The following is a 22,653-nucleotide window of genomic DNA, read 5'->3' on the forward strand; positions in this document are numbered from 1 at the left end:
TTATAATAGTAATGATCAGCAGAAGTCATTTCCAGCGAAAAAAATAACATTCACGACATCGAGATCCTATGTCTTCTACAGCCGATTTTCGATCCACCGTGCGCCGTTTATTTAGTTATACTGATTAAATTAAGCGCGCTTTTTATTTTTATCTTTAGTGTCGTCAGCCGCAGTTTCAAGTGTAGAATTGAAACAGTAACTTGCCTAGTTACTTATTTTAAAATAAGACTTTGTTTACTTTTATTGCAGAAAATTGAATCATGAAAATGAAAAAAACGTACAGTTACCACCCATCCCAATTTAACCGGGACAATCCTGATATTTAGGCTGTGCTTGCTAATGCTTTGCTGCAATTCACTGACTTTCTTTTTCATTTTAAAATCAGTTTAATTTAATTTCATGTAATGTATTGGTTTCTTCCGGTCCTTCAAAGTTGTTTTTAACGTATACAGTATTGTTTCCCGGGTATTTCCCGCATTACTTCCAGAAAAGGGGCTTACAGTTGCTAAACGTTAAATCGACTCTATTTTACCTTCTTAGAGAATAATATAACTTTTTATTACAAATAATGTAGTATCTGTCAATAAAATATCACATGTGTGTTATTAGTATTCATATTATTTTTAGAATAAATTATTATATAAAATAATAAAATTTTGACATTTGCTAAAAATAAATGACAAAAAATAACATGATTTAACATTAAAATGAATAAGGTTCCAAAAACTTTTAATGAATTATAATAAATTAATAATAACGATACAAGACAATACACAATATGAATCGAATTCAATAGTCGATTCCGGGCGTATCAGACTCGACTAAAAATCTGTTTATTCACACTACAACACTGGTTTTTATTATGTGAGAAATCGTTTTTCTCTTGTCGGCAATCAGTGGAAGCGTAGTATTAGAATTTTTTGATATTATTCTACTTGACTGATACCTAGCGATAATCAAAGATGAAGAGTGTAATATTTATTTGTTTGTTGTCGCTGTCGGTGTGCTTCAGCCTGCCAACTAAAGAAGAAGGTAAGAAATTTTATGAACAATCTGGCGTGTATCAATGTTTCATAAGAATTTTCTCACGATATGATGCGTAGTATCCGACGTTGCGATGTGTGTAATATTGAATATTAATCGGGTATGGCATATTTCCATAATTAATATTTGATTGATTTTTCGTTCTCCCGCGACTCGTTCCACGTAGTTACTGTCAAGGTCAAGGAAGTATTCCTTGTTCACTTCTGGTTCAGATTTTTATGACGCGGCATCAATATCTGCCATATCTACTTACTAATTCAATTACCGGAGTAGCTGGTTATTGGACTCAATTGATACAATCTTAACACTAAAACTGCCTGCTTAATAATTCATAAGAAAAAAATATGTTTGGCCTCTCAGTGTCTAAGAAATATTTTACTCCTTTTTCCTTATCATTATTTAAATAGTTGCACCACAAAATTCTATGATAACTGCCAATACACCTGAATGAATAACTCAATTATGTTTGGCTTAGTTACTGTAATTTCATTTCATGAGTTCAGATCATGCCACTGACCAAGTTCTTTTATTCTTTTATGAAAAAAAAACATGTCAATGACATTCAATGTGCTCTGAATATTATTGTATGCTGCTAAAATGAAAGCCTTGTGCATGTTGTAAATTACTGTTATTGTCATTAAAAAACAGTAAAGTTATCACAATATTGTGAAATTTTGTTTAACAACAGGTTTATAACAGTATTAATTTAGGGTCATTGATCTAATTGACTAGATTTTACTAGAAACATTCTACATTGTAGGTACCTTCATCTAATTTTCATTGACATTAGATAATGTTAGAATGGTGTCACTATCAATTGTTCAATTGGTGCATTCAGTTTGTAGTATTGAATTGAAAGAGTAAACATAAACAATTGAATAGAAAACAATTGTGCTTGTATGAATAAGTTAAATTGAAGTGCTAAATGCAATATACATTGTCTGTTTTGCATGCACATGTATTTGTCACCAGTCACCATATTGATACAGCCATAGCCAAGATTTTTTTTTTATTTCAGTTTAGAGAATGGCAACCTAATACATTTCACCTATTCTTTATATCTATCACATAGCTTTACAGATAGTTTTGACTTGTTTTCATAAATCCCTGGTCACTTGTATTTGGCAGATAAAGTATCTGTCACTTATATTTAAACTTTGTAGAAGGCCATTATACCTATATTTTTGTTTTGTTATGATGCCATAGAGTGTACCATAAATTTAAACCTAAAGTAATCGTCCTTCTTTTACCTGAGTTTGGGAATTTCCCATATCATAGTGCAGACATGGAATTCCCTAAATATGGTTTTAATTATTGAACAACATGGCAAGTAAACAGATGAGGTTGGCCATTTATATAAAGAATTAAATTATATAATTAATAATTACAAACATTTTCCTGTAAAATTTCATACATCACTTTATTTTTATAAATGTTTAATTGTTTTATAAAAGAATTCAATTATCCTGGTCATTATTTCTATTGATATTTTCCTGTTATAGAGTTCCATGAATTAGTGAGTTATACTGATTGCATATTCATTATTCTTAAATTATAACACATGTTTAGAACATGAGAACTGAACTTTTGCTATCTAAGATCTTTGATAACATCTAAAATTAAAATGTCTGTCTGTGATATAAAAATAACTGCTTCATTATTAAAGTTCATCTGATATGTTATATTCTTTGTGACATTTGACTGCCTTATCTTTTTGAACTCCAAAACAGCTGAACCGATTTTGATAGGACTTCTCTTGGTAAGACTGCAGTGCCTTATCTGTTTTATCTCCGAAACGGCTGAACCAGCATTGATAGGACTTCTTTTAATAGATAGTGTGGTTTATTATACATAATTACATAATATTGCGTTGTTATTATCTAGAAGTGTTGTGTAAGAATCGTAAAACTCAAATTAACATTATACTCTGCAGATATATCTTTGAACAATATCTACTACATATTTTGTTTTTATGAGATAAATTAATTTTTATCTCGTACATACGTTACACTATGCATAACTTAAGCACCAAATCTAATGTAACAAAAACTATGACAGATTTGAGCAGGTTTTTTTCTTCAAGGTTAACGGAATGGATTTCATGCATGAATTGTCTTGCTTATATCCAATGACTTAAACAACTGCCATAATTGGGCGCTGATAATATTTCCTGGATTATTGCAGTCTTTTTTCATAAATTGCGCAATAAATTGTAACATAATTATCTGTATCATATTTGCATACTACTTATATTTTACAGTCTTAGAACTTAGTAGAGAGCCTTGTATGCTAGATTCTCTGTTGGAGGTAGGTACACAAAATTGAAAATTTAGAATGTCAGTTGCCTACCAGTATTGTACACAGGCATTTTATTTTAGGAATACATAGAATTGAATATTATGTCTTGATTAATTGTGTCTGCCAAGGTTCTCTTCTAATTTGTCGGACTATAGAACCGTATGTTAACTGTAGGAGAACCTTGTGTTTCTATTTAGTACTCTGTAAAAGTTGTAGTTTTTGTTCCCATTTTTTTTTTAAAGAAAATTGAAAAGTCGCGTGACTATCTGACCTAGTGGTAGGGCAGTTAACAGAAATTACGTTAACTAGGTAATGGATAATACGTAAAAGAAACCATTGTTACGATTATTTAGGCTTAGGCGACTTATTTTACTAGTGTTGTATTTAATATCACACCTGTTATACCCAAACGTGTGGGTAGAGGTACACAAACCCACATTTCGTTGTACATAATGTTGCTTTTAATAAAGCTCTGACAACTTATGTAGAACCTTCGAACGCATGTCCGAAAAAAGTTGCCGTAGCAAACAGAAAAATTTCTGCTGCATAAGTCTACCGGTGAATGATGTTTTAAATTCAAAATTTTACGTGTTTCCGCCAGTCGAGAACCTTGCAAACAAGCCGATGTCTCACTGAAATGTCGGAACATAGGTTTGTAAAACTTAGAATTAATATTTTGTTTGTCAACATTACAGCGGCACCAGCGCCGACTCTAGCAGCGTCACCGCCTGCAGGAGCCCCCGCACCACCCGCAGCTGCTGCACCGGCAGCGGCAGCGGCGCCTGCAGCAAGCCCCGCAGCCAAAGAAACTCAGCCTGCAGCTAAAACAGACGCAGCTCAGCCAGCCCCACCAGCCACGAACACCACTGAAACAGCGACACAGACCAATGAAACAGTCACACCAACAAACACTACCAGCAATGAAACTAAACCAGCGGAGAAAGACAACAAGACAGACAACAAGCCTGAGAAGGAAGTCCCTAAGCCCGAAGAGAAGACGACTGAGCTACCTAAGGCTCACAACGAGACCAAACCTGTAGTCCCACCAGCAAACAATGGTACCAAGCCTGATGGCAAGGAAGGCAAGGATGCTACCACTACTCCCAAGGGCGAAGTTGCTGTATCTACCGAAGCACCTAAGATCGTCCAGGCATCCAGAGCGTAAGTCTACATTTTTTGTGTTAAATAAAAATATTTTTATCTTGCATATTTTTATCAACTCTGACTTTATTGGCCGTAAAATATTCGGGAAAAAATATTAATTGGACTGTTGTGAATTAAATAATCACAGGCATTACGTAAACTAATCTGTGTTACGCAAATATTACCAAACTTCCTCCATGGAAAAACATGTTTAGGTTACATAGTTACCTCATACAGCTAGCCACAATACGGACAAAAATACATTTAATTCATTAATGTAAACTCACTTCGTTCAACATTGTTTTGCATTACTATGTTTACTCGGTTCATACTAATTTATTCTACATCGCTTATGTATGATACTCGTAAATACGCCTATTCGCGTCGTAAACTAGCAAGAAATACGTCATCAATTTAATAGACTTCACTGAACGTTTGTATTCGAATGTATTTTTTACTAAACGTGTCAATTACAAAACGAAATACACTAAACTCTACAAAAACGTTACACTTTCACATATTCGCGTGTTAAATACTTATAAATGTTTATGAGTCTCACGCATACGATTTTGTTACCAAACCTGTCTGGAACAGCTTAATTTTCCGTTAAAACAAAAAGCTATTTGTACTACACTGGCAATATGGTGAATGAACAACTAAATATAGGTGATGATAACATTGGCATTCTGCGAATGTTAAACGATACGATAACAAAGCTGAGGTTATCAATACCATATCATTAATACAACGTGCTTAACTTGAAAACAATGAAATAGTAAGATCTTTGTTCAACCGAAAGAATAACAGACGAGATGAAAATATTATCGTGTTAGTTTATTGGCCATTGTTTATAGTAACTACTTGTGTAAACTAGCGAGGACTATTAATATAAAAATCGTAATACAAAAATCTGTCTGCCTGGCAATTTTTTCCTGAAAAAAGTTAAAGATCAAAAGCATACTTTATTAATCGCAAATAAGCCCTTATTGTTCGATTATAATATACTTTTGACTCCAATTCGAGCGAGCAGAACTGCGCGCTCCGCTAGTTTGTCTTAAATAAAATATCTCCGTCTAAGAGTTAATCACAAACGTTTTCCCTTTTCACTTTACTGACGTCATAAACTATTATGATTGCGTATCCGGCGTCGTCGTTTACTCAAATACTAGTTCGTACTCTTCACAATACCTACTGAAAATGAGTTCCTCTGAAATTAGTTACGAATATGTGTTACTAACTTTGTTTTCTTTCCGTTCCAGATTCGATGGACCTAGCTTCATCGGTGGCATCATTTTGACTCTGGGTCTGCTCGCAATCGGCTTCATGGGTTTCAAATACTACAAGAACCAAACTGAAAGGAACTACCACACTCTCTAGATAATTTTAAGTTCACGTTTTCTATCTAAGTGCACCAAATTACTATAAGATTTATTTTTTAATGGAAAATTTATATTGTTTTACAATATTCAAAGAGTTTTGAGTGCACTTTAGTAAAATACAGGAATATCTATGCAAGATTCCAGTGCTATATCTCTTTCAAGATCTGAATCGCACTTAATTAATTCGTCCATAGTCTAGAAAAATATCAAGAATGCCATATGATGACGTCATGAGGCGTAATGTGACGTAGTCACGTGTCGATGCATGCGTATTGCTCACTTAGATAATCTCCTAGAACTGGAATCTCGTATACATGCAAATTTGAATACTTTAGTAATATTTATAGCTTGTCCGAATTATATTAAGTGGTTGGTGGTTAGTTCTAATTTTCCAAGTCGAATTATATATTTGTTTCTCCTTAACTACATAGTGTAAGTTTGTAATTTCTAGTAGATGTTTTGGCATTTATTTTTATATTACTTGCATGCTTAATTTTAAGTCGGTATTACGTAAGCATGTACCTATTAATCCGCCAAGTTTTATACCACAGTTGTTACATTCGTATATAAAAAAATATTATATAAAAAATGTGATTTGTAAATTTGGAATCTATTATTTTATAAACTGATTTATTGAGATTCAAAAGTATTATAAAGTCGGATCAGCAGTTAGAGATTTATTCATCTTTGAGTGCAATTTAGTTGTAGTGTTGATGTTCTATTTCTTGTGAACTGTGCCATGTTTCGGATTTCAATGTTTGGACACTGCATTTGGTAAAATTGATATTTCGATATACAGCTTCGTACACACTGTATTTCAAAGATATAGCTATAAGTATATTTATTAATGTTAAGTGTTATTGTAAGGAAACGCAATGTGATGATGAAAATAAGGGTCTAACGTAGTACCTATGTCTGTTTGGCACAATCGAGTTTCGGAATCTCGTGTATACTAAAACAAAATTGTCTCACAAGAGAATCTCAGAATGAAAACTCCTCATGAACTTGATTGTGCAAAACAGTATTACCAATTCTGTATATTTTGTTTTTAATTGTGATTATAGCACGCTATTTGTAAACTGGGGAAAGCTGATTCCATCCTAAAGTGCTCTTAAATCTGAACTATTTATGGATAGTTATTCGAAAGGTTTACATGCCACTGTAAGAATTTTCTGTCAAACTTACTACTGCTACTTACTCATGTCTGTCAATGGTTATGTTAAATAAAGGTATACATATAAAATTAATTGTTTTTATTCAGTTCACGCTGTAAAGATACATAATCAGTCGTCAATTATAAAACTTTCAAGAATATTTTTTCTAAATTCATACAGTTTATTTTAAACTTAAGCCCTAGAAATGTTACAGCCGCTAATCGGCCTTGGAAATTATGTGTTTCAATCACGTAAAATATTAATAAAAAAAGCTCACTGGCAAAGTTAACATCTGATACTTATACTACTAACTATAATTCCAAAGTTGATTTTGTAATTGGTTGGGTTGACCTTGCAACAAACCAGTTCATTATGATAATCACATCTTAATATACACACATTTAGAAACTTAATTCTCATTAAAATTTCATTCAATTTTGTTTTTAATTTCATACAATAGCTTTTTAATATAAATATTATGCCTGCTCTCCTTTAAGGGGTAAGCAGAACTTATCGAGTTACCCTCATTAATCCAATAATTTCTAACTAGTTAAAAACAATTAATAATTATATTTGTTCCACAATATTATGTTTTCTCATTGGGAAATTACAATGGTTGAAAGTGTACTTGTAACTTTTCCGAACTTACTTCTAAAGACAGTTTCTTCCCGAAAATATCCTAAAATGCTTCGCTCGACCTGGGTTTCGAACCCGCGTAGAGCGATTCACTTCATGGTCTGCGTTTCATGCACTCTAGATTTGATCATGAAAGTAATTTATTCTTATTTCTAGAGTTAATCAATCATATTATTTTAAATACGTACACAATACTAAGTTCATTTTTCAAATCAACAGCTTTGGCATTGAAGAAAACTATTATATTTTTTGCATGCTTGTACACTTTTATAAAAACAAATTAGTAGAAAAAAATATACAAATGCGGACGAGATAATCATATTCATATGGATTATTATTGTGCCAGCTTATAAATATAATACTTACATCTTACATTCAATTACATAAAATATGAGATCAAAAATATTGGCTTTTATTTCTAACTAAAATAGTAGCGATGTCTAAGAAAAACATCAAAATAAAACCATGTTTTCCTGGGAGGTAAAAGCAGTTAAGAAAGACAATGTTCCTTACAAGCCTATGGTTATAGTGGTCTCAGTTTTAGCCCATTTATTTCTAAAATACCCTATGCGCAGCATTGGGATGGGGTTTAATATGAATAAAAAACATTATTCTGCCCCAACATTGGAAAATAACTGATAGACAGCTTTACTGACTGCCGGGCCTACATTACGGCCAAGCTCTCCATGTTTCAAATTAGCCAGAAGGATTTCTCCCTGATTTGCAGAGCATTTCTGATAAGCAATGATCAGGGACCTAGGGGTGCTATACTTCTTAGTGATTGCCACTGCCTTCTCAACTGAAACTCCTTTGAGCTGTAGCAGCAGTTTGATAAATGTTTCAGTAACAGTCAAAGCCTTGGTTTTAGCTGAAGCTTGGTTGAAGTATGTGAATGTCATCAAGAATTCACCGGTTGATTTGTCGTTGAAACCTTTGAGATTCTTTTCCTGAAAATGAAACAAAAATATTTTTCATTTATCTTTGCTAGTAAACATATTATGTTATTGTATGAATTCTGAACATAAATTGGTAATTTGTAGTAAACATTTGTCATACCTGATATCTAATAGTAAGCCTTTTGGTCATCATAGCCAAGAATCTAGCAGAATCAGTCAAGGAGCCAGTGATATGGACTTTGAAACCATCCTGAACTCTTGTATTAGCTAGAGCTTGCATCAAATGTTGTATCGGCAGTCCCACGTGCTTATTACTCCCATAATTCTCCACCATATAGACCACATTCTTCAGTCCACACTTTCTTAAACGGAACTTTTGTTCATGAAAACGTCCATCTTTTATACTTGCTCCAAGATCATCCATCCTTTTTCTTTCAATGACATATGGTAGGACTAGCTCTTGGTCTTTGTGTTCCTTGTGTCTAGCTATCCAGGTGAAGTCTCCAACTTTTAAGCTTCTGTACTCATGCTTCAGGTCGGAGTATTTATTGAACTGGGCCACTGTAGGGTCATTCTTTTTAGATAGCCTGAAAATAAAGAGGTTTTTTAGTTTACAGTATATTTAATAAATTTTGAAATAGACTTTATTTATCACACTGACGATCAAGCAAAGCACAGCCTGAAAGACACTAAATGGACTTAAATATTTTAGTTATGTTTAATTTTTTAAGTAAAATGACTGTTTAAGGGTTTGATTCCATGATTACATTTTTTTAATTAATCTTAGCTGGATCCATATAAATAAAATATGTGGAGAAAAAAAAATGTTCTGCATAATTATCTTATTCATTAAAATTACTATAAACATACAGGTACAAATAATTATCACAACAATGTATTTATCAGAAAAAATATTCATTGCTCTCTGCAGTATTTATTTTTAATGCTCCATTGACATGCATTTGATATCAAAGCAACAACATAAAAATTTAATGATAATGGCTTTTTAATACATACCCACCAGTTTCATTCTTATCAATTAGCAATATAATATCAAAAGAACCAGCTGGTAGTTCTATCTCTACATTATGATTTGAATTTTGTGAACTAGAAACTTCTTCATGAACAACATCATTACATACGGCATTGTCGTTCTCATTTGAAGCGAGTGCATCATTAAAAATAATATCATTAACTGAAGGAGTACTTTTACTATCTTCCAAAAGCTCTCTAGCCAGTTCCTCCCCTTCTTCAGTCAATAGGAATCTAACCTTTTTATTCCGAATCTTTTTTACCAATCCTTTAGTAACAAGTCTAGTCATATTAGACCAGGCTGTATAAAAAGTGTCTGGTTTAGGCCTAACAAAGGATTCTTCAGAATGCTTCTGTGCTTTTTCAATTAATTCCTCTTTGGACAGTGACTTATCATTAGGATTTGTTATATTTTCAAGCAATGCAATCAATATGGCAAAAGCCCCTGATTTATGTGCTGGCTTGTATTTTTTATTTCTATTTTGTCTCTTATTCCTGGAGGAACTGGCAGGCTCACTATTAGTATTTGTGCTAGAACCAACAGCCTCTTGCAAGTTTACAGGAGGGTTTTTTTCTGAACTGAGTGTTAACATTTCAGAGGAATTACTATTGACAGTCTTAGGGGAGTCTGCCTGTGTAAATGCAGGTCTACAGTCCACATTTTGAATGTCGGACATAGGCGAACTACTATTTGTTATTCTACTGCTAGAGCGACTGCAACTCGAGTTACTTAGCGATTCTGAAGTCGCAAGAGCTATGTTGTGTTTGTGCACTGCTAATCGTTGATCTAAATGGATGCATAGCTTTTTTTCAAAGCCTTTCAGAATAGCACATTCTGCTCCCGATTGTAAAGGCAAAGGATACTTTGATAACGAATCCAGCGCCTCTTTTAACATATTTTCTAGTTTGCTTCTTTTTGTTTTAGCCTCTTCATATAATTCCTCTAACCATTCTTGAAACAGTGGATTTGGTCGGACCCGCTTGTATGTTATTCTCTGGCCTGTTTCACTACTCATTTTATTTGCATGTAATATTTACTGCAGCCTCGCGAACCACTACCTATTATTTTTTAATACACTACTATCTCATGTCATTATGCTATTATTTATATCGATAAACTGTACATTTAGAATAAAATCGCTGCTACAAAAAGTACCTACAATCAGCCCTACACTACGAAAACAGATTCTTCAGAAATACTGAAAATTGAAATAGAAAATTTCGTTCTGCAACCAAGGGAGGGAGCAAGTGATCGACATTATTGAAATTGAAGTTCAATAGTGAATTCCTATATTTATTTGATGACATTTGATTTAGTAAGTTTGGTTGTTATTAATTAAATCGACTAAACTATTCAATATTAATGCTATACTGCATAGTCTGTGACAGTAATTTGTAATCTGTATCAAAAAATTGCCAGACTTAGAAAACTACCATTATTATTGGAATTTCCTATCCTATTAAACTTTTGAATGAAACTTTATTGCTTCGAAGCTTTAAGTAAAAAAAATATTGTAAGTTAGTTAAGAAGCATGTTCTTATTTTTTCAAGGAGAAAGTATATTCTATGCATCTCAAGCTCTATCCTTTTTTTGTTTTTCGTTGCGATACAATGTGGCGAATTATGGTGTGTTACCGCCAAGCAGTTGGCAACATTGTGTTACTTTTCTCGTAGTGTAGCGTCCTGTATTTTTGTTTAAATTTGAAATACTGCGTTATTAATTACTTTTGTGATGTAGTGAATTGTGTAAACAACACGCAAAATGTCGCTCGAAATCCCGTTGATGAGCACCGATGAGGTAATTGTGTAACTACTAAGAAATTTGCAAACAAAAATATGATTCTCGCATTCGAAAGTGTCAGTGTCGTAATCAAATTTTTATTTGAAATATTCAGGTGATTGAGCTGGATCCAGAGCAATTGCCATCGGGAGACGAAGTGCTTAGTATATTACAACAGGAAAGGTCGCAGCTTAACGTCTGGATCAATGTCGCCGTAAGTAAACTTAACCTCAAAATTTTTGTTTATGCGTTCTTACACGTAGCATACACATAAATCGATCATATAAGTAGGACTGTAGCATAAACTAAGCTGAGTTAAGACTTTCCGCGATTCCTATTAAAGTTGTGTATTTGTTGCCAAATCGCTTGGTTCTTATATTTTGAATTTTAGCTAGAAGTGAAAGCTAATGTGATTTTTCAATTTTGCTTAACATAACTCTTTTATACAGTCAACCCTCGGTAATCGTACAAACTAACAAATATATGTGGTGTTGACTATCCAATTTGTTACATCATGGAGCCTGAGACACTGTAGTTCTGACTTCTTATAAAAGAGTACCTTGTTATTCAGTAAAATGCACATGAAATGATAATATGCTATATGTTATACTTTAAAGTACAAATCATACACAATTAATATACACTAAACAACAAGCTAGGCTGCACTGCTTTATTATAATAGTGAAATTCAAACAAGAACTTACATGTTCATCATTTTATAAGTACTAAGCAGAATACGTAGTGGCATATAATAATATGTTACTGTAAAAGCCCGAACTGTGGTAAATCCTAAGATTTTCCGGTAAAACCTAAGATTTACCAACTTGGGCCACCAAGTTGTCACCTGATCAATAGTGTATGATTAATAAATTACACATTAGCAAAGATTATTAAAAAAATATTCAATTATAATAGACCTGTAATGACATGTTGGATTACACGGGGAACTTAATTAAACATTGGCTGAATTATAGCTTTTCATTTTCCATGTCCTCTAACATCTAACTTGGAGTGTTGGTTATCTGTCCCACCAAGTTATGAGTGTACCTGTGTTTTGTGCACACACTTAGACAGCATAAACATAGCTCTGCATAGCTGCTGCATATCAACCACGATTCTATCATTATTTATGTAGTCTATCAATATTTAATTTAATAAATCTTTCAGCTTGCGTACTACAAGCAAAAGAAGATCGATGACTTCCTCAAGATACTCGAGGCGTCTCGTACAGACGCCAACATCGACTATCGGGACTTTGAAAGAGATCAGATGCGAGCCCTCGACATGCTGGCTGCATACTATGTGCAGGAGGCCAATAAAGAAAAGTCTAAGGACAAGAAAAAAGAATTGTTCACTAAAGCGACTCTTCTTTACACCATGGCTGACAAAATCATCATGTATGATCAAGTGAGTAGATAGCAATTTATGTGTAGTAGTTGTGAAAGGTGGATGTTTTGGGTATTTATGTAACCTATCAGAAACATTTTGAATGATAAGAAATTTGAATAATTCTAATCTCTTTAATTGGATTGGTCTCCAAGATTGGGATGGTAATAGGTGCATAAATGAGTGGGAGTGGATGCATAAACCCTTCTGTATGAGTAGAAAACCTGATGATGATGAAATCTTTAACGCAACCATTATTTCTAGCCCTTATTTATTTATAACTATTTTATAGAACCATCTCCTTGGCCGAGCCTACTTCTGTCTCCTGGAAGGTGACAAAATGGAGCAGGCAGATGCACAGTTCAACTTTGTACTCAATCAGTCTCCGAACAATGTACCTTCATTGCTTGGCAAAGCTTGTATTGCATTCAATCGGAAAGACTACAGAGGAGCACTGGCCTTTTACAAGAAGGCTTTAAGAACAAACCCAGATAGCCCTGCGGCTTTACGATTGGGAATGGGACATTGTTTTATGAAGTTGAATAATCAAGAAAAAGCCAGGTTTGTATATTGCACATTAAATTATTTCATTTTGGTGTTAAACTTCATATTTTAGGTGGTAAAAAAGTACCATTTTGATTTAGCCTTATCATTAGATTACCAAGTAAGAACAAGCCACAACAAAAATTATAATTTTTACAGAAATTAATTAATATCAGACTTACATGTAACTTTAACATACAACAGAGAGATAAAAATTTTAAGCTTCAATACAATTTATAAAGAAACAAAGCAATTTTTATTTCATGAATGAGCCTTATATAACTCAATTTTTATTTTCAGAATGGCATTTGAAAGAGCTCTTCAACTAGATCCACAATGTGTTGGTGCATTAGTAGGCTTATCTATCCTCAAACTGAACCTTCAGGAGAGTGAGTCTAACAAGATGGCTGTCATCATGTTGTCCAAAGCATATGCCATTGATCCCAAGAACCCTATGGTTTTGAACCATTTGGCTAACCACTTCTTTTTCAAGAAGGTAAGTTCAATAAACAGTTTGTAGTGATCGCTATTATGTTACTTTCTTTGGTCTTTGCTTAGTAAAAAGTTTCGTGCGATAAAACTTCGGCATTGTGACTGTGTTTCCTGCTGGATTTTAAAAATAGTATGCTAGAAATTGCGCGAATTCATGACTGACTTGCAAAGTATCTCTAGTAATCTTTGATTAGTATGATGAGAGTAGCGTCAATGTATGACGATTTGCGAAAGTATGCCAATCATAAATTAGAATGCACTATGGCAGTTCATTTGACAGTTAAGCTAACCTGTTAAATGCTTATCGTTCTTAAAACAGATATTTTAAATTAAATTTACCGTTACTAATATTAATGTTTTAATGTTGTTTACCAGGACTACAGCAAAGTCCAGCATTTAGCGCTGCACGCGTTCCACAACACAGAGAACGAAGCCATGCGTGCGGAGAGTTGTCACCATCTAGCGCGCGCCTTCCACGCGCAGGGTGACTGCGACCAAGCCTTCCAGTACTACTATCAGGCTACGCAGTTCGCACCGGCTAACTTTGTGTTGCCGCATTATGGCCTTGGACAAATGTATATTTATAGAGGAGATACTGAGAATGTAAGTGTTTCAAAAGTAATTCTATGATGTAGATTGAACTTTGAGCAATATTAAAGAACTGTCTCACCATTAATGCCAAAAAGTCCTGTTAAAGAGGTGGGCTGTGAACATACAGCCCTCATACCCCAAAACCAAATGTGGCAATGGCTTTATCTACACATCACCAAAAAACCAAATTATTATTATGTATAAATATTTTTTTACTGTTATCTATTTTGGTCGAAACGTATGTTACACCATACAACTCACTGGATTAACATACAAATGGTCTCTAATTTGAGTAAACTACTCATTTAAAAAAGTTTCTATATCGCATTTTTTTAAGAATGAAGTATTTTAAAAATCACATTGCTTTGTTTTTCCGTTGTAGGCAGCCCAATGCTTTGAGAAAGTTCTAAAAGTTCAGCCGGGCAACTACGAAACCATGAAGATATTGGGCTCGCTGTACGCGAACTCGCCTTCACAATCTAAGCGAGATATCGCGCGGCAACATCTTAAGAAAGTCACAGAACAGTTCCCCGATGACGTTGAAGCTTGGATCGAGTTGGCGCAGATATTGGAACAGAATGATCTACAGGTAATGCCTTTTGAAAAATGTATGCGTATTAGAATGCAGTGTTTGTTGTTTTGAATAAACTTCTAATATAAACGTGTTAGCAATAAAAAGATGCTGTCGCGACTATTTTATTTTTTGACGAAATAGTGATATAAGTTTTGGAGGTCTTTCCAAAGTTTTGCAATTTTTTAGACTGTGCCATTTTCCAATTACCATAGCAAATAAGAACAATAAATTATAAAAATGAAAATTAATTTAACCCATTACTGTCCTACTGCGGGGCAAGGGTCTTCAGTGCTTTTTATTTAGTCTATAAAAAAATGGTGTACCTATAACTTAAGTAGTATGTGTAGTGGTCATAAAAATAAATAAATGGTTTAAAAAACTTTTTTATAATTTATTATTTTATATGTTTGTTCCAGGGCTCACTAAATGCATACAGTACTGCAATGAAGATTCTTAAAGAGAAGGTGAACGCAGACATACCAGCTGAGATATTAAACAATGTCGCCGCCCTACATTACAGACTAGGCAATCTACCTGAAGCAAAGAACTATTTGGAAGAGGCTCTTGAAAGGTAAACTTTTTTAATTTAAAACTTTCTATTGTGTGAGATATTATTTATGTTTAAGATTGAGAAAAATTTGAAAAAGATCTTTTAGGAATGAAAAGAGACCAATATTTTACCAATCCCATGGCTTTGATACCCAAACAGAGCAATATTTTTGAAATACTACTGACTGTCCAGGATAGGTACCTGGGAAGACCTTGTTTTATGAGACACTTTAGCAACTGTGCTAAAATATTCCATAGAACAAGGTCTTTAAAAAACAAAATGTCTTCCAAAACCTTGCTTCTTTCAATGTTAGGAATATGAAAGTAAGTTTTAATATTTCCATATATTTTCCTCCAGAGAAAAAGCAGACGCAGAAACGCTAGACGCTCAGTATTACAACTCGATAGCGGTTACGACTATGTACAACTTGGCAAGACTGAACGAAGCTCTCTGCATGTACAACAAAGCAGAGAAACTATACAAGGATATTCTCAAAGAACATCCTAACTACATCGACTGTTATTTGAGGTAAGTGCCTAAGTGTTTAAGCCTGTTAAATAGAGCTCAAAATTGCATTATTGCAAGAGACTCGTGACAAGTTACAATTTTAATAGTATTCCGACATATTGGGTTGAACTGTCTGTACAAAGCAAATTCGAACTTACGTGCACGCCACTATTAACGTACACGTATACGTTCTTATTACTCAAGCGTTAATAATTCTTAGGGCGTTAAAAAAACCTTTAATGAGCTTCGTAAAAAGCGCGACTCTATTTCGACTCATTTTGCCATTTTTGACAAATTGAGCTAATAAAATAATCTTTAATTAACTTAAGTTAAATTATCATCATAAATAACGTGCATCAAACAAAAATGATGGTTCGGCAAAATAAAATATATCAAAAGTATGCAAGTAAATAATCTCTAATTATTTCTAGACTGGGTTGTATGGCGAGAGACAAAGGTCAGATCTACGAAGCGTCGGATTGGTTCAAGGAAGCGCTCAAAGTGAACACGGAACATCCAGACACGTGGTCGTTGCTAGGCAACCTGCATATAGCACAGCAAGAGTGGAACCCCGGACAGAAGAAGTTTGAGAGAATATTACAGAATTCCTCGACTTCTAATGATGCGTATTCACTTATTGCTCTTGGTGAGTCTTGATTTTTATTTTGCTTACTTTTTCGTTCGTTAAACACCTCAAAAGAACGAACGAAAAAGTAAGCAAAATAATAATAAAATAATAATAATAGAATTTCTATTAAACAGACTCGGTCAGTAGATTTTGCGTGACGCTGTTAAAAGTAGACTCCGTGACGCTATTTAATTAAGTTTTGTGTATAAGGTCATCATGAATACTGACACCACCGTAAAAGTCTGAGCTTAAATTATTGACAAATGACTTATTTAAAGAATTTCGTCTTACATTACATAGTCAGACGCCATAATTGTTTTGTATAGGAAACGTCTGGCTCCAAACCTTGCACCAGCCGTGCCGTGAGAAGGATCGCGAAAAGCGGCACCAAGAGCGAGCGCTCACTATGTACAAGCAGGTGCTCAAAAACGATCCAAAGAACATCTGGGCTGCCAACGGTATCGGCTGTGTGCTGGCCCATAAGGTAATTGACTACTTCATAAACAAGTATCCCGCTAAGATAAAAAATTGTCTCATTTACGTACAAGATATATTTTGCACTTCGTATACTACTCGTATAAGCACGTGCACGTGTACCTACGGACGTGCAAGTACGTATTCGCTGTCGTTGAATATAATGTCAAGCTATATGAGTTTGTAAGCTAGACCGGTAGGTCTAAAACAGCCATGTTTTACATCATGATGTAAAACATGGCTGTTTTAAACACTACAACGCAGTTTATTTTTAAATGTGATATTGTGCTATAGGGTTGTATCAACGAGGCTCGCGACATATTCGCGCAAGTGCGTGAAGCGACGGCTGACTTCCCTGACGTGTGGATGAACATCGCACACATATATGTTGAACAGAAACAGTACATCAATGCTATACAAATGGTAAGTCCAGAATAAATGTTTGATGCAAAAATCAATTTTCCTGAATTATTAATTGGTATTCAAAGCATTTTTTTGTTTTTTTATTGGCACTTATACACACGTTTCTACAAGTGAAATTATAATTTAGTAATGATGTGAGCATATGATTAAGTTTAAATAGTATACGTATTATCCTGCCATTTACGTAATTAAAAAGAAAGTAATGTGGTCTATAATATGCATAAACGATTAACCGTCAAAGACTACTGAAAAATATCGGCGGTAAAAATCTGTTATTATTGTGTAGTATGAGAACTGCGTGCGCAAGTTTCGCATGCACCACGACGTGGAGTGGCTCACGTGGGTGGCGCGGGCACAGACACTAGCGGGCCGCGCCGGCGCCGCCCGGGCTTCCTTACTAAGGGCTAGGCGAGTGGCGCCGCATGATGCCGCGCTAGCTTACAATACTGCGTTGACGTTGAGGAGACGAGCTGCACTCGTATTGAAAGATGATAGGTGAGTTTCAATATTATGTTGTGGTATCTTAGAGATACAGGTGCAAATATCAAGATTGTTTGAAATAATTGTGTGTAAATGTGAAGATGGCTATAACTTTAGTTGTCGGCTCTAAGCGGTTCAGTTAAGACACATACATTCAAAAGTTTGTAATGTCCTTATCGTTAATGTTATTGAATTTGGTAAAGTTTTCAATGTTATTGCATCTAACCAAATATCTTTATTTAGGTCGGATCTCCGCCTAGTCCTCCGCGCAGTCCACGAGCTGCACGTGTCGCACCGTCACTTCACCCGCCTGTCGGCGCCGGACGCGGCCCGGGCGGAGGGCGCGGGCGGCGTGGCGGCGGGGGCGGGGGCGGCGGGCGCGGCGGCGGCCGAGGCCCGGACATGCGCCGACCTGCTGTCGCAGGCGCAGTGGCACGTGGCGCGGGCGCGGCGACAACACGACGAGGAGGTCACGCTCAGGGACCGGCAGAGAGAGCAGAGGGAGGCCTTCCACAGGCAACAGGTACTGTGCATGCGTATGCTAAAACATGTGGCGTTTCCACAGCAGATCATACTATTGTTCATAAGCAGGCGTAATAATCATCTGTCGAAATCTTTATAATAAAAAATTCTAGTAAAAAGATTGTTTATTATATGTACGTATTGCATTTTAAGTAATGTTTTACCGCTTTAAAGTTATTTTACTCAAATTTGATAGTAAAATATCGTCGTACAACATAAAAAAAACCACAAACAAAAAAACATTATTAAATTAAAAATTCAAAGAAGCATAATTAAACCTGACTTCTTTTAAAAAAAACAGATTATCCACACTCTAAGTGTTATGTGCTTGTACTAAACAGAAAAATGCTACAAATGTTTATCAAATCTTTAAATAATATTTTTCACTTAACAGGAAGAAGAACGCAAACGTCGCGAGGAAGAGCAACAGAAGAGCACAGTGGAGATGTTACAAAAACGTCAAGAATACAAAGAGAAGACGAAGAATGCGTTGTTATTCGCCGACATGCCCGCAGAGAACAAGCCTAAAGGCAGCCGGGGCAGGAGGCGCGATGAATACGTGTCCGACTCGCCCAGTGGCAGCGATGGACCCAGGCCCGAGGGAGAAACGTAAGTTAATAATGTAATACGAAAATTATCTTCAAAGACACTATTTAAATTTGATGTGTTTCGTATTTTATGTGATTTGGTTTATCCCAAATGTATACTATAATCTTATCTTATCTATAATCTTATTTTAATATTAAAAACAACCCTTATTGTTAAAATATAAAACCTTAACGCGTATACGAGCGTATAAGTTGGTGTGTACGTGTTCACACGCAATTACGGTTCCAAAAATATTTCCAATGAACAAAAATACGCTATCAATTACATTTTCTGATATAATTGGTATAGTGTACTCGATACCCGTATTAAACTGTACATGTCAAATGTATAGTAAGGAATTCTAAGAGTTTATTAAATTGTATTGCAGTCGCGAACCGAAACGTAAACGCAAGCGTGACGGTGAAGGCAAGAGCAAAGGCAAGTCGCGGAAACGTCGGGACAAAGAGAACAGAGGCTCCGGTTCCGACAGCGATCCACCGAAGAAACGTGGCAGGAAGAAGGTAAATACCATATTTATAACATTTATTAATATTTAATTTTAATACCTTAGGATTGATAAGCTTAAGTTGACTTTTCATAGAGTATTCAATACATCGGCAGTTATTTTTAACAGTAGTCAAACAGGGTTAGTAGCCAATAAATGAACACAGAAGTGTTCATTGATAGTAGTTCAATATTATGTACATCATCAATGGTCTTTGCTAGGTTAATAATATAAGGTAATATCTTAACAGGGCGAAAAAGGCATCGGCAAACGCGAAAAAGCGCGAGCGGCGAAACAAGCTGAAGAGAAACTCAGTGCGAAACAACGCGCGAAGATTGTATCAAAGGAAACTATTTCAACGTCCGAATCGGAATCAGACAAGGAGTCGAGAAAGTCGCGCAGTCGCAGTCGTAGCGGGAGCGGCAGTCGCAGTGGAAGTGGCAGTCGTAGTCGCAGCCCACCTGCGAATAAAGGACGCAAGAGGATCATGTCTGCTTCAGATAGTGACAGGTTAGTTGCGCCACGAAATATAAAATATGAAAGAATTCCTGTAATAGTCTAGTTGTTTAGTGACACGATGAGATGACCGTCCTTGTACTACAACAAATATTTATAAGTACTATATTTTGGACAACTTCCACACTAAATTGGCAAGTATCTGATTTATTCGATTACTGCTTCCAAATTGATACCCTGTCTTAGAGATACTTAAACCTACCATATTTGTAAATAATATTTTACTAATGTCTTTTGTTCTACAGGTCGAGATCAAGATCAAAATCTAAGTCGAAATCCCGTAGTAGGTCAGGTTCAGCCAAAAGTAGGTCCAGATCTAAGAGCAAGTCACGCTCCAAGAGCCGATCGAGATCCAAGAGCCGGTCCAGGTATGAATTATAAATTGTGTATATCTGTTGTATTTGTGTTTCAAGTGTAATTCTATAACGACCTTAAGAAAGGATCTTAATCAATTCTTCATCATAAATGAATTTTCATATTTCTTCAAAAAGTATAAATTATCTCGAATTGGAGTTTTGGAGACTGACTATTTAAGTAAGTAATTTATTTTTATTTTTAAACATTTTGGTGTTATTGTTATTACAGATCGAAGAGTCGTTCAAAAAGCCGTTCGAAGAGCCGGTCGAAGAGTCGCTCGAAAAGCAGGTCTCGTTCAAAGAGTCGTTCGCGGTCAAAGAGCGTGTCGAGGTCGCGGTCAAGGTAACGCCTCATTCCTTGTCAGGCTTTTCATAAACAGTCCAATGACTCTACTTTACTATAATTTTGTATAATATAACCGTTGTCACTTTATTGAGCATAATATAGCACGGCAAATAATTTGGTATCTACTTCAACAGGTCAAAAAGCAAGTCCCGTTCAAAATCGCGCTCGAAGAGTCGCTCCAGATCACGTTCGAGGTCCAAAAGCGGATCCCGAAGTCGGTCCGGATCTCGTGCGTCAAGATCAAGGTCCAGATCCGGATCCAGGTCAAGATCCGGCTCAAGACATTCAAGACCAGACACTCCCGTATCTAGGAAATCTGTATCAGCAAGTGAAGACGAAGCTTAGGTTAAGTTGTAAATACTTTATTAATTTTAATTTTGCGTTTGGAGTTCCGTTACCTTCAAGGTAAACCTAACAGATTATACATATACATCCAGATTGTTGACAGTTTATTAGTATAAAATGTTATAGACAAAGTTTTAATATTGATAGGAATTCGACACATACATTGTAGAGTTCTGTGATTACATTTGTAGCACATTGTAGTTAAACGCTAGTTTTCATGCCGATGCGAGAACTATTGGAAATACAAACATGAGTTTATTTACACAGCTGATTGTAGCGTTTATAAAATGACAAGATCTCGAGACGCTACTTTTTACATCTGAATTTAAAATGAAGTTGACGAACAGACAAAGGGGCATTGTACCTTATTGAAATTTTATTTACTCATCCAGTACGCGTGACCACTATTTTAAGTTTTCAGGACAAGAATAATGACAAAAGATCGAAGCGATGTCGCAATTGACACTACGACGTCCGCTTTAAACTTTTGTTAGCGCGTGGATCTGAGTGAGTGTGGCGTTTAGCACGATTATTTGGTGTTTTATACTGCTTGTAAGACTGTATATTATATAGCGGTACCATGGATTTTTTTTCCAAATTTCTGGTACAGATAATACAATAATATGATCCGATTTATAAACTATACAATAGAAAAACGTGAGAACCATTTGTTTTGTTTCACAAGTTATGTGTAATCTTAGTCTTATGTGATGACAAACAATTCAACTCAAATAAACGATAGCAATATTGAAATGTTGATACAAATATGTGTGTTAAGGTTGACTTTTGCACTATTGAATATGTCCCTGTAAAATGTAGCTTCCTTATTCACCTGATCTTCCACTATCATGTAAACTGTACTGTTAAATAGAGTGCACTGTAGTAAGCCCGGATGCGCACGCCGTAATTATGTAATTACAATTTGCTATCAAATCATACAGTATATTAATTCGAAAATATCATCCTGAATACTAAGGTGGGTCTACGCTAAAGGGGTCAACCTCGAATGGGACTGGGTCCGAGCATTGCCTTTAGAAGCTCGCTCGTTCAATGCGATCGTAAGTCAGTCAACAACAAGCTCGTGCTCGGTTTATTTAGCGGGGTCCACGTTACAGAAACCAAGCAGAACGTGCAAACTACGTCGCAATTATCTGACGTAGTTAGCATGTTTGGCCGTTTATTTATAGTCTGTCTCCACAGCGAATGACGAAAAAATCCGACAAAAGATAAAGACCGTAATTTGTAACTATCCGGACTTACCCCAATGTACTCAACTAGTCTGTAATTTGATTTGACTTCCTATACCTGTATGTATTCTACTCATATAAGTTATTTTAATCCCTCCACAAGTTTATACAATTCTTCCTTTACTTTTTTGTCTGACATGTTATAAATAACAATAGTATATGAATAAAACTGAAGAAAATGGCAATCTTTGTATTTTAATTCTACGGTCCTTGTCCAC

General features: G+C 35.2%; 3 protein-coding genes across 3 annotated transcripts; 2 read left to right on the forward strand and 1 right to left on the reverse strand.

Annotated features, from left to right (window-relative positions):
* The first annotated feature begins 843 nt into the window (after window positions 1–843).
* LOC142975799 (uncharacterized) lies at window positions 844–7,107 on the forward strand. The gene is made up of 3 exons (XM_076118871.1): window positions 844–1,032; window positions 4,038–4,503; window positions 5,745–7,107. The coding sequence occupies exons 1-3, from the start codon at window positions 963–965 to the stop codon at window positions 5,860–5,862; spliced, it is 654 nt and encodes a 217-aa protein (XP_075974986.1). The 5' UTR covers window positions 844–962; the 3' UTR covers window positions 5,863–7,107.
* Window positions 7,108–7,132: 25 nt separating this feature from the next.
* Window positions 7,133–10,843, reverse strand: mus81 (mus81 structure-specific endonuclease subunit). Its single transcript, XM_076118870.1, has 3 exons — window positions 9,568–10,843; window positions 8,711–9,137; window positions 7,133–8,601 (listed from the first exon to the last, which is right to left on the reverse strand). The coding sequence occupies exons 1-3, from the start codon at window positions 10,596–10,598 to the stop codon at window positions 8,263–8,265; spliced, it is 1,797 nt and encodes a 598-aa protein (XP_075974985.1). The 5' UTR covers window positions 10,599–10,843; the 3' UTR covers window positions 7,133–8,262.
* A 413-nt stretch (window positions 10,844–11,256) lies between these two features.
* Ctr9 (RNA polymerase-associated protein Ctr9) lies at window positions 11,257–22,620 on the forward strand. The gene is made up of 20 exons (XM_076118884.1): window positions 11,257–11,380; window positions 11,478–11,576; window positions 12,530–12,769; window positions 13,041–13,309; window positions 13,592–13,787; window positions 14,159–14,386; window positions 14,757–14,963; window positions 15,365–15,519; window positions 15,856–16,026; window positions 16,437–16,651; window positions 16,960–17,117; window positions 17,402–17,530; window positions 17,817–18,025; window positions 18,254–18,533; window positions 18,927–19,141; window positions 19,509–19,641; window positions 19,876–20,135; window positions 20,387–20,509; window positions 20,727–20,840; window positions 20,978–22,620. Exons 1-20 carry the CDS (start codon window positions 11,345–11,347, stop codon window positions 21,186–21,188), a joined length of 3,648 nt encoding a protein of 1,215 aa, XP_075974999.1. The 5' UTR covers window positions 11,257–11,344; the 3' UTR covers window positions 21,189–22,620.
* The last annotated feature ends 33 nt before the right edge of the window (window positions 22,621–22,653 follow it).

Source organism: Anticarsia gemmatalis, chromosome 10 (genome assembly GCF_050436995.1).
Source record: "Anticarsia gemmatalis isolate Benzon Research Colony breed Stoneville strain chromosome 10, ilAntGemm2 primary, whole genome shotgun sequence".
NCBI classification, from domain to species: Eukaryota; Metazoa; Arthropoda; class Insecta; order Lepidoptera; family Erebidae; genus Anticarsia; species Anticarsia gemmatalis.